At 41.7% G+C, this 18,048-nt stretch overlaps 1 protein-coding gene across 2 annotated transcripts in view; it reads left to right on the top strand.

Annotated features, from left to right (window-relative positions):
• Positions 1–15,765, top strand: part of NAA15 (N-alpha-acetyltransferase 15, NatA auxiliary subunit) — a 68,200-nt gene extending 52,435 nt beyond the window's left edge. The window contains exons 15-20 of one of the 2 annotated variants that reach the window (XM_037497490.2): positions 2,803–2,996; positions 8,281–8,389; positions 9,196–9,294; positions 10,479–10,625; positions 11,589–11,686; positions 12,874–15,765. In XM_037497490.2, coding sequence (XP_037353387.1) covers positions 2,803–2,996; positions 8,281–8,389; positions 9,196–9,294; positions 10,479–10,625; positions 11,589–11,686; positions 12,874–13,074 — 848 coding nt within the window. In that variant the 3' untranslated portion in view covers positions 13,075–15,765. The remainder of the gene's footprint in view (positions 1–2,802; positions 2,997–8,280; positions 8,390–9,195; positions 9,295–10,478; positions 10,626–11,588; positions 11,687–12,873) is intronic. The other variant, XM_054689989.1, reaches the window with a different exon arrangement.
• Positions 15,766–18,048: the final 2,283 nt, after the last annotated feature.

Genomic DNA, 18,048 nt, shown 5'->3' with positions numbered 1-18,048 from the left:
AACGTATAAAATTGTCTTCTAGCATAGTAGAAATTTCCTTGGGCTTCTCTTAAGCTAAAATTCAGAACCTTTACTATCACCACTGAAGAAACAGCTAATTGATGTAAAGTCAAGACAGTGCTTATCCAGATAACCAGTGCTGACTTAAGCGAGAAAGGATTTGCACTTTTATTTTTTTGTATTAATTTTCTATGTGGGTGTTCCTGTCTCTGTTTTGCAGGGCAACTCTATTTTAATGAAGTCCTTTTTGAAGCAGCGGCAGACGTAGAATAGACAGGGTCAAACTATAGTAGATAGGGTCAAACTGTAGCCACTGAACCAAATCCATACTGTTCCTTGTTTTGGTAAATGAAGTTTTATTTGGTTGGGGTTAGCCCTCTGCTTACATAGTATGTAGACTGCTTCAGCGATTCAGCAGTTTGATTTGCAGCAAAATTCTGTGACTTGCAGAACTGAAAGTATTTAGTATTTGTCCTGTTATTGAACAAGTTGCTGCTACCTCGCGTGGAATAGTGGAAAGAATGAGCCCAGACTTCGGAGTCAGATTGAAATGGACTTAAATTCCTGCTCTGCCTGTTACTGTCACTCTAAGGTTTTTTTTTCTTTTGACAGCTCAGTTTTCTCATACATAAAATATTCTTTGACCTATGAAGTTGTTGATAATATTAAGTAAAATAATGTCTGTATTATATCATGTGTAGATGAGGTTGCAAGTTATTTCACAGACCATTACAAGGTCTGTATGTTACTACTCTTTCATAATCTTGTGTTTCCAGGATTTAATTTTTGGTCCTACTAAAATGCCATATTTTAGTGCCAGTGGCAGCCTCAGAAGCTCACATTTATTGCATCTCAAGAGCATTTTTTCCACTTGAGCTTGATGCAGTCACATGCTGTTTTGTTCATCATAGCCTCTAAAAGTAAGAAGGCTACTGTTAATGCTGCTGGTAAGAGGTCATGACCAGTGACTGATCTGGAAATGAAGTTAAAAGTGACAAAGGACTAAGGGGAAACCCAGGGCTGGCTGTAGCTCACCGGTCAGGTGTGCCCATGCCACCGCGGCTGCCATCTTGAAGAGAAACAAAGAGATGGAAGCTGTTAAAGGATCTTCTTCATTGGAAGCAAGGAGAGCCTAACAAAAATTTGAGAAGGGCCTAGAACAGATATAGAGACACTTCTAATGACCTGGATTAAAGACCAGACACAGAAGTGTTCCCCCTCCAGCAAGTACCCCTGGCTGAGAATGCAAGTCACCCTGCAAGGTATCCCTGACTCAAGTCAATCCTTCAGAGACTCTCAGTATTTCAAAATCACCCTACTAAGTGACTTCTGAATTTCTGGCCACAGTAACTCTGAGGTAATAAATATCCTGCTAAATATGGGCAATTTGTTACATAGCAAGTGTCAGTTCTGGTGCCTGAAAGTAGGGTGCAGCTGCAACAAAAACCTAAAACGTTGGAGTGACTTTGGAAGCAGAGAGGCAAACATGGACAGACTTGCAGAAGAGCATTGATGGAAGCTCAAAGAGTCTTAGACTATTAAGAGAAGTCTGGATTTTGAAGAGGCTGCAAGTGAGGGCTTACAGTGAAGATGTTATAGTCATTTAGAGGTAGAAAGTTAGCAACACATTTTATAAAATGCATCAAATGAATTGGCCTGTTGAGTGAGAGTGATTTCCAGGTACACAAGCACTTCAGTTGGGGATACCTTGCAGGGTGACTTACATTCTCAGCCAGGGGTACCTGCACTGGCCATGGGGATCTGTCCATGGAGGGTTTGCATTTCCCTGGAACATTGCCACAGGCTTCCTCTGAGTGACTCAAAAAAAAAGCAAGGAGGAAGCCACAGTGTTTTTAGTGACCTAACCTTCTATATCATATACTTAATATCTCTAATGACATTCTATTCCCTAGAAGTGAGTCAGTACTATAGCTCACATTTAAGGGATGGGGGAATTGACCTTTGAAGGGAAGATCTGTGGGCATAATTTAAACCAACACAATAATGGTATATTTTGCATGACTTCTTGGTTATTAATAGTTGTCATTCAAATAAATGCTGAGTGAACATAAAGCTTTCAGATTTATTGCTTAAAGTCTAATCAATATAGAGTTTCACTTTTATTATAGCATACTTTTCTTGAAGCAATCATTCTTTAAGGCACTGCAGAGCTTGCATCTTAAGGGATAGCGTCCATTTTCATTGTCAAATTTACAACTTAGCGTGTAGTTATTCATTATTCCATCAATAGATACTTGCATTTTCTGTATGTTGGTATGCTATTAGGCCCTGGGGAAACAAAGATTGCAAGTAAGACAAGGTCTCCACTGCCAAGGAGCTCACTGAAAAAGTATTGTGACAGAACAGGATAAGCAAGGGACAGTGGCAGCGTAGAGGGGAGCAGGAGTGACCGGTGAGATGGAGAAGCCATGTCTGAGAGAGCGAGCAAGGGCTGAGCCATCAAGATAAGAGACAGCTTGTTATGGTCCTGGAATTGCAAGTAGTTTAATATGCTGGAGGATTCTGGATGCATTTCTGCCTGGCTATGGTTACAGCACCAGGTCTCCACCTGACTTCAAAAACACACGTGTGGAGAGGGGGCAGTGCTGGCCCGCAGCTGTGGCGCCACTGCAAGGCACACGCATGTGCACGGGACGCAGCATTCTTTACAGAAGCTCTGTGGGGATGTTAAATAGCACTTGATCATTACAAATCAGATTAGCATGCTTATGATTTCTTTTTTATTTTTATTAATGAGGTACCAAGCATGCTTATAATGTCATTAACACTTACTGCCTACAGCAAACATGTCTGACAAAGAGTTAAAGAAACTACGTAATAAACAAAGAAGAGCTCAAAAGAAAGCCCAGCTAGAAGAAGAGAAAAAAAATGCAGAAAAAGAAAAGCAGCAGAGAAATCAGAAAAAGAAGAAGGATGATGATGATGAGGAAATTGGAGGTCCAAAAGAAGAACTTATCCCCGAGAAATTGGCCAAGGTACTTAATCACAGCATTTAGTACAATTGAGGAAAATCTCACAGCTGGTTATTGTCATTTGTTGTTGCTTAGACAAACGATACATGTTGTTGACGGGTAATGTGAGCTGGTATTAGGCAACCTGGTATCATTCCCCCCCCCCCCAACCTGGTATCTTAAACATGACTCTTTTGATTGTGATTCCTGATTTCTGCTTTTGAGTCATCGTGACTAAAGATTTAGTTGTGGAAATGCCCCAGAGGTGGCTAATGTGACTAATGTCTTGCAATTTGAAACCAAAACACAAATCAGTCAGCCCAGGTGACTGTTACTTCAGCTTCTTGTCTGGCCCCACTGAGCTGCTGATTTGGGTTGTATTTTTCCTTCCCAACCCCTCAATGTTTTTCATTCAGTACTAAAGACTGCTTTTTAAAAATAATTTAAATATAAAATTTATTTCTGCATGTTAAAATATACATGGTGCAAAAATCACAATTATATACAAAATTTTATTTAAACACCCTTTACTTCTATTCCTGCTTTACCCAGTTCTTAGCAGATCCTTATAGGTATGACTTTTTACTAAATTTGTCTTTATTAAGTTCTCTTCATCTCTTTTTGCACAAATGCAATTATATATTCTTACTCCTCTTGTCTAAGTCTTTTGCACCTTAACATTATATCCTCTCTTCACCTGACAACAAATTCTGGAAATCCTATCACATCAATCTTTCCCCCACTAGCACCATCCCTCCTATTGTCATTTTATATTACTTTCTTTTATTTTTTAAAGATTTATTTATGTGTACAAGAGCTGGGGTGTAAGCCAGAGGGGCAAGGTGGGGGGGAGGGTGAGAGGATTCACCAGAGACAGAGCGAGGACAGAACAGGCGGAGACTGACTGAAATGCACTGCTGAGGGGAGCAGCAGGCAAGACAGGAGAGGTCTGTTGCGCCATGTGGGTATCTCCCTGGCCAGCCAGGGATTGAACTTGTGCTTCAGAGGCTGGCGGTAGCTTCATAGTGCTAAGACCTAACCCTTTGCGCCACCTGGGGGGCCCATTTTATACTATTTTCTAAAATCAATTTGATTAAAGATTTTAAAGCAAAATATGCTTTTAATTTTTATTCTTCATAATTTTTTTTTCCTCATTGTATTTCACATTTAAAACTTGAAAGAATGATTCTCATCCAGAGTAATAGCGTATGGGCTAGTGGGGTGTTTGGGCTTTTGTCTTCGTGATCTAGGTTCTCACATCAGCTCTTATATTTCACTGTGTGTCTTAGACAGTGTGACCTCTCTGATGGTTTTCCCATCTATTAATGGAACTAGGGAAAAGTCCCTGCTGGATGAAGATGTTAGGACTAGAGAAAGCGTGTAAGAATGTAGTGTTTAAGTGGTAACATGCAAATGCTTATCAGCAGGCTAACTCATGCTTGTCAATGAGACCTGGATGTGTCGCGTACCCAGACAGTCAGTTTACTTTTTTTTTTTAATTGGATTTTGCTATTTGAGCCTATATCTTAAAAATCCCTAAATATTTTTCCCCAAGCCAAAATCTTATTTGTCATTTTTAACCATTATCTGAGACCAAGGTATTCATTTCCACATGAATCTTTTTTTTTTTTTAAAGATTTATTTATTTATGCATACAAGAGCTGGGGTACAGGTCAGATATGTGGGGGGTGGTGATAGGACTCACCAGAGACAGAGTGGGGGAACAGAACAGGTGGAGCTACTGAAGTACACTGCTGAGGGAAGCAGCGGGGAGACATGAGAGGTCTGCTGCGCCATGTGGGTAGCTCCCTGGCAGGCGGGAAGATCAAACTTGTGCTGCAGAGGCTGCGGATTGCTTCATAATATAGTGCTTAACCCCTTGCACCACCAGGGAGGCCCCAGGTGAACCATTTTGATTAATAACACACCGTGCACTTCTGGCCCCTGAAATCCTCCCACTCTTTGTGAAAATAATTGCTTGGTTTACTGTGCTTAGGCAATTTCATAATTGGTGACATTGCCCTCGGATTTAGTTTTAGTAACTAAGAATTTAAAGTCATTGACTGCTCTACAACTAGGAAAATATTGATACATACGTGACGATAGATTGGGAAATGTTTTAGAATTGTACCACAGCAGATGGACAGTAGTGCCTCACAGCGGCATTACCGTTTAGGAACCACAGAGATTAGACTCCACAAGAATGTTTGACACCTTTTCACAAATAATCACATACCTTCTCGGAAAAAAGGTCCTATCTTTTCACTGTTATTGGTAGCTCATTGGGGAAATACATCCTGAAGTCAGGAAGCATAGGAGATTGACCTTTCAGGCTTCTTGGAGAAGTGTGATCTTCAGGAATAAGGTGGACTGCAAGGGCCGGTCTGGCCGGCCTGTTAGCGCTAGAGCACTGTCGCCCCACGGCCGCTGCCCCACCATTCTGAGTGCTTGCTTTCTCTGTGTCGGGATTTTTTTGGGGATTCCCTCATGCGCCCTCCATGCCGCGTTCCCCTGGCTTTCTGCCAGCATTCATCTCAGAGGGTTGGTTTTCCTGTTAGGACCACTTATGTTTCTTACCAGGGAACACGTCCTTTGTGTTCTGTCTGTATAGGACTGAAAGTTTGAACTCTGTTGCTGTGCGCCTATGCAGTGTATCTTAGCAACCGGATTAAATTTTATAATTTAGGTCAGTTTATAAATTTCAAAATGACACGTGACAAAAGTGCCCTTGCAGTGTCTTAAATCAGACCCATTCCACATCTTTTAACTTAGGTAAATTCAAGCCTGCAGGAATGGAATGTACTTTGTTTTACCCATAGAAGAGTGGGTGATGCTGGAGTTCAGTTTAGCCCTCTGCTCAGTGAGCCCAGGACCCCAGCCAAGTGTGTGGGGAGGGGCTGGGGGGCCTCACTACGACTTCATTACCAGTGTGCTTCGCCCATCTGAGGTTTGTGTGTCTCTTAGACTGTGATAGTGATTTTATTTCTCAAATACTTGGTTTTAATGGACATAATGCAAGCTAATGATGTTACAGATTCATATCTCTCTGCCTGTCTTTTTTTTTTTTTTTTTAAGAGATTTATTTATTTTTATACAAGCACTGGGTACATTCAGAAGCGCGGGAGGGTGAGAGGATTCACCAGAGCCAGAGCGGGGAACAGAGCAGGCAGATGGACCGAAGTACACTGCTGAGGGAAGCAGCGGGCGCAGCAGGAGAGGTCTGTCGCGCATGTGGGACCCTCGCCGGCAGCCAGGGATTGAACCTGCGCTGCAGAGGCTGCGGGCAGCTTCGCAGCCCAGCGCTCAACCATTGCGCCACCAGGGGAGGCCCATCTCTGTGCTTGTCTTAAGGGACTCTCCAGGGTAGTTCTGACTTTTTCCCATTTAAGCACTGATTTTAGAACCTCAACCCTAATTTATAGGCTTTTGTGTATATGTATAAAATCTTACCATGCTTTATATATGCAAACGTAGACTGTAGTTACCTTTATTGTGGCTCTCTGGGTAGATTTAAATGCTGACATTTCACCTGACAGTATTAGATGAGAGGTGCACAGAAAGATGTGGGGTCACATCCAGATCGCCTCTGGGGACATTGTTCTCATTTATTAGAATTACAGGAAGAATTGATTTCTATTTTCTCTCTCCAAGTTCCAATAGTTGGTATCAGTGGTGAGTATAGTGCTTATATTGATTCTGCTTCCCTGTATTCCTTGTTCCCATTTTGTAAGAGCCAAATCTCCTGGGTGTGATTGACCCAGCTTAGTATAGAGACCCTCATTTCAGGCAGGAGAAGCTGGACATACCTGGGTGGCAGTTTCGATGTCTTGCTCTTTGTCTTTCCCTGGTAGGCATCGCTCCCCTTTGTGCCACCAATTCCAACTGGGTGGAACACAGAGTCATGGGAATAAAAAGCAAAATATTTACATATGTGTGAGAAAGGCTTTTACCCCTCATCTCTTGGTATCTAATATGGCGGATACGGCGGCAGCACCATCTTAAGTTATTTTCTGTAAGGGCTCCATCCTTCAGAATAATACCAACTGCTTTATACACTAGAGCGGAGTCAACCCAGTAGCCATTGCTGCATTGCTTACCTTGTTTTTTAATGCTGTAAAATAATTTCCTTGCTTGGAATTTGTGCTGATGAAACCACGGTTATTATATTGTCAGAGGCATGTTGGGTAGATAATGCAAATCCAAATTCCATGAGGGTAAATAATTATTGCCTCTGCAAGGAGAGAAGGCGGTACAGAATCCAGCTGTTCAGTGCCCCAATAAATACGGTAGTAGTCCCCACGCCCACCCGGGCCTACGGAGAACAGTCTTGTCTCCATCCTCAGTCAGAGTATAACGACAGCACAGATATGTTCTAACATTGCCCGTGCCCAGTAGTGTGTGACATTTAGGATTAATAAAGGGTGTGGAGACAGGTCTCTACATGCAAATCTTTTCAAATGTCATCTTACCATTAGTGTGGCATCTGAAGACGTGAGGATATTTAATCTAAATAAATATGAAGGAAGACAATGCCTACTGTAACTTTTTCAATAGCTTGATTATATTTACTCTGTTAGAATTTAAAAACATTCGTTATGTCATGGTCTCTCTGGTGACCTCCTTACCCTCCACATCCTATTCCACATCCATCTTCTCTCTTTTTTCTCCTTTCCTTGCCTATCTTATCTGTTTCTCCTATAGCCTTTCCCTGGTTCTATTTTATCTTCTTAATTTTTGCATAATTACTATCCACAGCAATGAAATGTACATGATTAAGAACCAGTGACAAATCCCTGAGTTTCAAACCCCCCTTCCTACTTCAGGTATAGCCATCAGACTCGTAGGGAGAGATGCCTACAAATAGTAGTGTTTCTTGGGTCAAACCATAGTTATGTGAAATAGTTATAATTACAATGGTTTATTAGCTTAATAATTGAAGTATATTATTAATGAATACAATGAGCTATAATTATAAATATTTCTCTGTTCACGTGGTTCACTTGTTTAAATGAATTTAGAGTCTGCGTAGATCCAAAACTTACGGAGTACTTGCATGCTCAGCTCTGTGCTCCGTGTGAAAGAGAAGATCAAAGTCAGAGTTTCTGCGTTAGGGTGCCCATTCTGCGGGCTTAGGTGGGGATTGTTACTTAGGCAGCAACAACGAGACCATCTTCCTTTAGATAATAGGAGGTTAAACATGACACTGTATTTCTGGATGACTGATAAGTGATTTTTTTTTTAAAAGGTAATTTTAATAGAGAAAAATCACATCTCCCCTAAATTGTGTAATATCTTTTATTTTTGTTAGGTTGAAACTCCATTGGAAGAAGCTATTAAGTTTTTAACCCCGTTGAAGAACTTGGTGAAGAACAAGATAGAAACTCATCTTTTTGCCTTTGAGATTTACTTTAGGAAAGGTAGGCAATGAGGGTATACTCACCCTGACAAAGCTGATCACTGTATTTTTACATAATCCAACTAATGTCCTCAGCACTGTTGGCGTCTGCATTATCAAATACCAGTGCAGTTTCCTATGGAAATGCCTGCTACAGACTTAGCCCACAGGAGACAGGCTCTGTTATCTTTTGATCTCTTTCTTCCTCACCACTTTGCTATTCTGCATACCCATGTGATTAGTTTTGGTAATTCGTGTAGTTTTGTTAGTGTTACACAATATGTAGGGTGGTACAGTGACACAATTATTTCTTCTAGGACATTAAAATCAATAGATGTTATGTTCAAATATAGCAACTGTCAAGTACATATGTAGATAAAATTAGTACATACAGAGTTTAGAATAGCACCTGGTACACAATAAACATTAGATAAATGTAAGCTGCTATTCTCTGAAAGATGTGGTATTTGTGGTGTTTCCGAAAGGATGGATCATATTTCTAAAAGAAAAGGTCCATGGAAAGGATGCATATCCAGTAAGAAAACACAAGTGTGTGTGAATAAATGATAAAAGAAGGGTCTTTGTTTATGTGGCATTATTTCAAATACTGGTGAATGCTAGCTAAGTTTGTTATACTTCATAAAACTTTCTCAACAAATGCCATGAAAAAATAATGACTTGTTGCTAATCTGAGGAAATCACTGCTTCAGTGATGTGTTCTGTGCAAAGCAATTAACTCTAAACTAGCTTTTCCACTTGTGAGGCCTTAGTCCAAAGAAGGCATCTAATGCTACGAAATGATGAAAATATATTTTTTTCTTTTTGTAGAAAAGTTTCTTTTGATGCTACAGTCAGTAAAGAGGGCATTTGCTATTGATTCTAGTCACCCCTGGCTTCACGAGTGTATGATCCGACTCTTCAACACTGGTATGCTTTTGGTTTTCATTACTTGATGCTGTAGTCGATAGCATTAACTATGTCCACTGTTGTATGTATTCAGCTGAGATCATTGTCAGGAGGAGATTTGCAAAGTGATCCTTATTTTGACTAAACTTAGAGGAAACGGTGATGATTTGCAGTGATAAAAATGCACTGTCTCTTTAGAAAGCCTGTGGGAACCTGGTGGACTGCTTATCTTTGTTAGATGGGTGTGTGCTGCAGAGGTATCTGGGACACTGCAGAGATACAAAATAGGGGCATCTTTGCTGTGTCCCACAGAGTTCCTTAACTGTATTTGGTACTTTCAGAGAATGCTTAGTTTTGAAGTAATAGTTTAGGAACATAGGCATCATGTTTAGTTAGCACTTTTATATGTAGCTTTTCCTTATTGTGATCCTTTGCAGTTAGATATCACTTCAGCTTTACAGATCAAGAAATAAGATCAGAGAGATTGAGATTTGTCCAAGTGTGGATCCATTCCCAAATCACAGTGGCTCCAAGTTCTAGACTGTTTCTCTATAACAAAATAATAACAACACAGGTGTCCCTGGGACTCATTTCATAGATGCCAGGGTCGACTTTTCCATTTCCAAGTCCCGAGGCTTGCATGTAGGATAACTACAATGTACTCATTACCGAACAATACATAGGTGCGCCCTTGGAGCTAATTATATAGTGGTAGCTCTGTTCACATAGTCCCTGAAAACTAAGGTCAATAAAGTCAACCATGTTTTCCGTTAAAATGGTTAAATTGGAATGCTTACTTGTGTGTAGAAAAAGATGAGAAGGTGAGGACCATGGTGCTGTTGTCAGCACTACCTGTTTGTTATGTTATTTACCAGGTAGGTTCCTTCAAGCCCCTGCTTTACAGACACCCTTTCAAGTTGAGGAGAGCAGCCCCTAGGGGCTCACGGTGGAACTACATCTGTTGTCATCTTGCTTTCTGAAGTTTTTTTGAAATGAACCATCTGTGAGTGCCTTTAGAAAATCATTAGATATTTTCCTGATACTCATACTTTAAACTTATATCGGGAAACTCTAGTTGTTGAATTATCAGTAGGATTTTCAGTCTTTCTGTATAATTGTCTTCATAAGTGATTTTTCAACTGCACACTATCAGAATATAGAACTAATGGCTATAGTGCTAATAGAATTTGTTTTTAATTCGTTAGCAGTGTCTGAAAGTAAAGATTTACCTGATACAGTTAGAACAGTATTAAAACAAGAAATGAGTCGTCTTTTTGGAGCAACGAATCCAAAGAATTTTAATGAAACTTTTCTGAAAAGGAATTCTGATTCATTGCCACACAGATTATCAGGTAATCACTTTATTTTTGTTCTTATCTTAGACTTCTAAAACAATGTGTTTTTATTTTAATGGATCATTGAGAAGGTTACACATTTTTAGCATGGAAAGGGAATATTTATGTGTGTCACTTTTTTTTTCTCCCCCTAAGATTTATTTATTTATTTATTTATTTATACAAGCCCTGGGTACAGTCAGCAGCACGGGAGGGTGAGAGAATTCATCAGAGCCAGAGCGGGGAACAGAACAGGCAGACTGACGAAACACACTGCTGAGGGGAGCAGTGGGCGCAGCAGGAGAGATCTGTCGCGCCATGTGGGGACCCTCACTGGCAGCCGGGGATCGAACCGGCTCTGCAGAGGCTGCGGGCAGCTTCGCAGCCCAGTGCTCAACCGCTGTGGCACCAGGGAGGCCTTGTATGTGTCACATTTTAATCCCATGAAAACAGACAGCTTAAATATGCTTCCTATATTTCTTAGACAAACTTACTGCTATGACTCAAAATCAGTAGTTTTTCCTGGTTCAGCATGGACATTACAGTGAAACAAGCACAACTGGATTTAGCTTTCTGTTACATATCATGAAGGAGGAACATTTAACTTTTCTATCAATATGTTCTTAAAATTCATTTGGATGTGTCCACTACCTTCCATTTCTCCTGCTCTGTAAGATACCAACTTGAAAATACTGTGCATCTGGAACCATCTCCTAGACAAGGAAGGGTCTGTGCACTGAGCCCAGGTCTGGCTCCATGGCCCTGTTGTGCTGGTGGTGTGTGTTGTTAGAGTGCCCGCTGAGGAGGAAGCCCAGCAACTTGGAGTGCTTTTGTGGAATTCTGAATTAACATTGTTTCAGATGTTGTTTTTTCTAATAGTGCCACACTGCATGCACACGTAACTTTCATCTAACGTTTATGGTTGAAGATTCTGGTTTTACTATGGCAGAAAAACAAATTTCCTTTTTCCTTCTCATTTAGCTGCCAAAATGGTATATTATTTAGATACTTCTAGTCAGAAGCGAGCTATAGAGTTGGCAACAACACTCGATGAATCCCTCACCAACAGAAACCTCCAGGTAAAGAGCTCTTCGTCATCTTTCTGTAGTGGTACCGGCTGTTTTTTCACGTTGTTGTTTTAGTTACTTACACATTCTTCAAACCATTATGAATCTGTATCAGAAACTTATCTGAACTCTCTTTAGGACTGTATATGCACAGCATGCCACTTGGCATTCAATAACTCATTTCACATCTCTTAGAATAGTATTTTTTAGATGTATGTTTCAGTACAATGATGTGTACATTCCGCAGTTTGTTTTGTATTTCGATTCATGTCTGCATTTCCGAGCCAGCAGTGGCCTCAGTGACATTTACAGTGTATTTACCTGAGGTTAAATGAAAGTACTCGGTGTCAAATAGAGGAGAGAATAATGGGTGTGTTGCTGGATACAGTTTTCTAGTTTAGACTAAAAACAATGACTTCATGTGATGACTGACAGATAAAAAAGCACTTGCACAGAGACTGTTAAGTATATTCCTTTAAAAACAAAAGAAGGAAAAATGTCTTCAAGAAAGAAAAGCTTTTATTTATTGGTTGCTAATAAGTGATCATGAGTTTAGACAGACAAGTCTGTGAGGTATTTATTATATATCTGGAACGTATATTTCCAAGTAAAAAGGTGGAAAAATTAAAAACATGATAAATACAAGTCAAGATGGATTATTTTAAAATCAATGCAGCAGACCTACTTAGGTTGAAAAAATGATCAATTTTCACGAACCCGTTTGTCTTGCATACATGCACTTTGTATTTGAAACTCTTTCCTGATCACTTAGCGAATATACCTTAAACTTTAATTTGAATACAAGGTTGAGAAGCAGTACTTAATTTTTCCAACTGCTTCAAGCCTCCAAAACAATTAAAAGACTTAAGTTCCGTGATTGACACTGGCGTGTACATCTTTACAGTCATTTATTCATAGGGGCAGGCTAGACTGAGGTGAGGTTTCCCCCTACCCCTTACTAGCTTCTCTTGAGTCCTGACCCCATACATACATGGGTGCTTTTGAATAAACGATGCAGTTCTGGAAAGTTTCTGATGGAATGTATATGTGGGACTAAATGTTTTTGGCTGTCGTAAATATGTACATTTGACTATTATTTTGGAAATCTTGTATTTGTACTTGTATTTATCTGTCTGATAAATTCACCATAACAATTATTTTTGACAAGTTATATAACCTGACCTTTTCTCTTTGTTTAGACATGTATGGAGGTATTAGAAGCCTTGTGTGATGGTAGCCTAGGAGACTGTAAAGAAGCTGCTGAAGTTTATAGAGCAAATTGTCATAAGCTTTTCCCTTATGCTTTGGCTTTCATGCCTCCTGGATATGAAGAGGATATGAAGATCACAGTTAACGGAGATAGTTCTGCAGAACCTGAAGAACTGGCCAATGAAATTTGAACACCATTAAACAAGCAAATGGAATGACTTTGGACCATATCTAGTGTATAATATTTTTGTCACGCACCTGCTGCATTGCTCTAACTTACACAGAATGAGAAGAGTAAATGTTCTTGCCTTCAAATAGTGTTTTACGTTTTCTATCCTGCTGAAAAAGTATATATAAAATATCTAACATATTACAGGATATAGGTTCAGTTTCTTAAAAAAATTAAAAGCTGCTAAAATTGAGGGGTTAAAAAAAGATACCATATCCTATTCCTACCTACCCACCCATGTTTTTAAACTAATTTATATAAAATCTGGAGGCTGTTACAGCTAACAAAGCAGGTGTGTGGCAGAAATATTACTTTAAATTTGTCTTGTGAGATTTTACTATATCTCAGACAGCATAAATGCTGTTTTAGCACTGGATTCTTTCACTGAGCACAAAGTTGTTGGGGCTTTAGCATCTGACTGATTTTGTTACGGGGTTGGTTCTGACCATAGGAAGTACGCAATGTGAATCACTATACAGAGAAACCTACAACAGACGCTTGATGTTGTAGAAGCTGGGACATTTAGATACCAAGCAGAATTATAAGAAACCTAGAGGGTATTCGATACGCTTGTTGTGTTTCCAAAATTCACTGTACATGATCAGTTCGGTGTTCTTGTACCACAGTTTTTAACTGAAGGAACCAGTTGGAACAATCTCAATTTTAACTAAAACTTGAAGAACTAAAATAACAATGCAAACATTTCAGCATTGTTTCAGCCAAACTTGTTAAAACTGTAATGCAAGAACCAAATGCACTGTGATGTGGCACCAACTAATTAGCAAGCATGATTTTTTTTCACCAAAAAGTGAAAAAAGAAAATCTACCATGGCTTGAAGTTAAAGAGCAGAACTCCTGACTCCCATTCTATGACTGATCAAGAGACTAATAGTTAAAACCTCAGCAGGCCTTGTTCACGATATGCAGAAAAAAAGTGCTGCAGTTTAGATACCTCTGGAATTTTTCCACAGTGTCACAGGTTTGTAATACTTGAAGCCCTACATTTCTAAGAATATATTTCTTGCTCAGTTGTTTCAGGCAAGCCCAAGACTTTGTAATTTTTAAAGGGCCCAAGATTTTTTTTTTCAATAACAGACCAGCTTCTTTTTCCTGCAGTTACAGATGTAATTTCCTTTTTGTTGTCAAACATAAGGTACCAAATATGACGCAATAAATTGTTTTGAAAAACAGTGGTGTGAATATTTCAACTAATCTGTGTTGGGCTTCTGTGAAAAAACACAGGTAGATACAGAGGTGTGAGCCAGAGGCAGTGTGATGGCTGTGAGGCTAGGACAGGCGGGCATCTCTGCACTACCAGGGCCCGGTGGCAGGGATTCTGTGGTGCCAGCGTGGAGCTGGTCCCACAGGAAGATGTCACTGAAGGCAAGGGTGGCAGCAGGTGCTTTAATTCATATTTAAAAGGAAAATGGAAAACTATTTTAATCAAGAAAATGGGCCTTAAGATGTTCAACCTTATACTGACAACTAGCTCCATATTCCCACGCTCCATTTTCTTGTTGCATTTGCAAGATCTGATTAAGTAAAATCAATCAGTTGTATATATAATTGGCCTTTCTGTGGTCCTTTTAGTTTATGGAAAGTGTATTTCAAGGGAATTTTCAGGAGACCTGGTTCTGTTACTGACTGAACAGTCGTGCTAAGCTCAACCTTCCATCGTACGTGAGCTGCGTTCCACCTCCCAGTCTCAGTGTTTTGTGAGGTAAAGAGAAGTTCAGGTAGAACTCCAGTGCTTCGCTGTGTTCTGTTAACTGGCCCTGTCTCAGGAACATCTTAACAGATGGCAAAAAAAACAAACAAAAAACAACCAAACCCCAACCTTTTAAAAACTTCAACGGAAGTTCTCATTGTTGGAAAGAACACTAGTGCCATCTCTGCCACTAACTCGTGTGCAGGAGGCACCAGCCATATACTAGGGGTGTATGTGTGAATTATGTTTAAACTCTACTGTATATTGAAATGCAATTCATATATTTGTCTTGACAATGTTCAAATGATGTAGATTGTCTTAGATGGATATCCGTAAGGACTCGGGATTCTCGATGCAGATGCCACCCACGAGGAGCTAAGTTCCTGACATGTATATTGTATTCCAACCCAATTTTCTGGAACTATTGAATAAATATTTTATTTTCTTTCAGGTTCACTTGATAGTGGATACATTGTCTGGCGTCAGAGGACCTTGACAGGGTTCATTTTCTGTCCAGACCTCACCCTACCGCACTGTACTGTACTAGATTGCTCTGAGTAGCATCAACGGATCATCTCACATTTGCCTCATTCACCCTATTAATTCCAAATCAAACGCTTCTGTGTGTTGGGGGTGGGGTGGGAGGGAACAGGGTTAGGAAGAAGAGTGGGGAGACGATGCAGTGACGTTGTACTCGAAACAAGTGCCTTATGTTTATTACCAAGAACTGGTGTTACCAACCCTTTCGAGAAGAAAAGGGTCCCTTAACCTGTATTAACATAGGAAAGTAAAGTTCTCTTTGTTTTTCTTTATATTTACTACTCTTGTCATTTCTCATTTAAAAACTAAAATCTGACTAGGTTAGTTCACTCAGGCTTACTTAGCGAGTCCTACATCGTCCACACTGCGCTGCCTGCCCGGCCCCGAGCGAGCGTGGCCGGGAGCGTGGCCGGGGCGCTTTTCTGGGGCTTACCGGGCTCCTCCTCGCGGGGCCGGGCGCTCCCTGGCGCACCTGTCGCCAGAGCAGTGAAATGAAGCTGTGGAGGTCAGAGAGGCCGGAGGAGCGTGGCTAGACTCAGGTAGGCTGTGAGAGCCCGAGGGGAGCCCCTTCCGCACAGCCTGGGAGCGTCTGGGCTGCCGCCCGGGGCGTGTTGAGGTGGTAGCGGCTGAAGCGGTGGATTTTCTTACCAGACGCCGCAGACGCGGTAGGTGCTGCCCGCGCCCGTGGAGATCGCTCGCTCCCGAGATGCCGGGCAGGTGCGCCCTCAGGCGGGGCCCGACCCGACCCCCGCGCGGCCGAGGCCCGAGGCCCGAGGCCCGGCCCTGCGCCCGGAGCCCGCCCCGAGCGGCCGCGGGGAGCCCGCCGCGAGCGCGCAGTGTGATGGCCGAGACCTGCCGGGGAGCGCACCGGGACTCTGCGGGGAAGTTCGCGCTTTGCTTTGTAGAATCGCACCTGGACCTTCCGGCCCGCGGCCCGGGAGAGGGCGCGGAGAGCCGCGGGGGTGCTGCTGCGGCGGAGCCCAGGGGCGCCCCCAGGTTCTGCGGGCTGTGGGGCGCCGCGACCTGGGGGCCAGCCCTGCCCGCGGGGACGTGAAGAGCAGAAGGAAAGGGCCCCGCCTGCGTGCACCCGGCTGCAGCTGCGGCAGTGCCAGCTCGGGACTGAGCCCGAGGAAGGAGAGAGGCGCGAGGAGCTGCTTAGGGCTTCCCCGAGCCGGCCACCCGGGACGCGCGTGGAGTCGCCAGGGACCCGGGGGCGCTGCCCAGGCTGCCGCGGGGCTGCCGAGAGCGCGGCCCTTGACGGCGGGCAGTCCAACGAGACCACTGGTTTTTTGTCTTTTTTTTGAACGGACCTCTGTGTCTATTTTAAAGGTCTCTGTCATGCCATGCAAGTGGCACAGCTTCCTAACTGGACAAAAACAAAGCTGACGGTGACAAGTTGATGGAAATTTTTCTTACCTGTGATACACAGATTTTTTTTCCTGTTTCTGAATCCAGCTCCACCTCAATAAGTGCAGGTTTCCTTCTCATTTAGAAGCAACGTAAGAGCGAAGATTGCTGGACCGTGTTCTGGATCCCACAGCTTGCTTTCAGCTAATGATATTTGCCTTCTCTGTCTAGTTACTTGTTCCTTGTCCAGCAAACAAGAAGCCCCCCAGCCCCCATGCCACGCTGGCGGTCTTTCCAATCACTAGTTTCCTAACATTTGGCCTTTTATAGACTGGCCACTTGCTAACTTTCATCTGACAATTTATCAGGTCCCCTGTCTAGCGCTTGATGTCTCACCATAACTGAGCTAGGAGCTGGGTTTTCTAAAGTTCTTCCAGAACCGGTGTTTCTTCATTGTGAACAACTAAGTGAGCTACCTACCACCTCTCGTCTTTTGAACTACTTACTTGCCTTCGAATAGCCATATTGCTGGCTGAGATCTTCAATAATGGAAAGGCCCGTTTCCCAGATGCTTGCCTTTTCTTCCTTAAGTTCTGAACGGTGGAATACTAAATGCTAATTCTTCCCTTTGTGGACTCAGTACGAAGACGTACTGCGAGTTAACAGCAGCAGAAGTACTCAGAAGTGTGTGTTGTGTTGTATTTGCTCAGATGTTCATTGATTGGAAAGAAACTAAGAATAAGCCAACTGCTTTCCACTTGTATTTTTTTAATAATTTAAAAAGTTTTATTTCCAGAGCCTACTTGTTATTTCACACATACCATTTCACACGGCATTTTCCATTTACCTAGTAGGATTTTTTTTTTCAATTAAGAACTGTCTAATTACAATATAAAGTTAAATGATCAATGCTTTGGTTTGGGCTCATGTAAATCCATTTCTATTGTGATGTATGAAATCTTAAGGATTTACACTGGGTACATTTTAGTATAAAGGTATAGTGACTAGGACAGTACATAGTAGATGCTCAAATCCTTGTTAAAATTGCTGTGAATATTAATATTGCCCTACAGATTGTAGAAAATAGCAATAAAGTACTATTAACTTTCAGGTACCTTATAAAGACTCACAAATTTTTTATCTCTTACCTGTTTAGAATACCCTATCCATCCTCCCCTTATTCCTCTCTCTTGGTCTTGGGGGAATTTTGCAAAATACCACAGGTCCATTCATATCTCATTTACGTGGAGCAGATCCCTCACATCTAATTTTGGCTCTTCCTCAGCTCCCCCCCCCCCCACACACACACACACACTTGGTGAGAGGAATGGCTGTGACTGG

Source organism: Talpa occidentalis, unplaced genomic scaffold, assembly GCF_014898055.3.
Source record: "Talpa occidentalis isolate TD23 unplaced genomic scaffold, MPIMG_talOcc4v2.1 talOcc4.8, whole genome shotgun sequence".
Lineage (NCBI taxonomy): Eukaryota > Metazoa > Chordata > Mammalia > Eulipotyphla > Talpidae > Talpa > Talpa occidentalis.
Note: the sequence above shows the minus strand (reverse complement) of the source record. Positions and strands in the feature narration are given on the sequence as shown.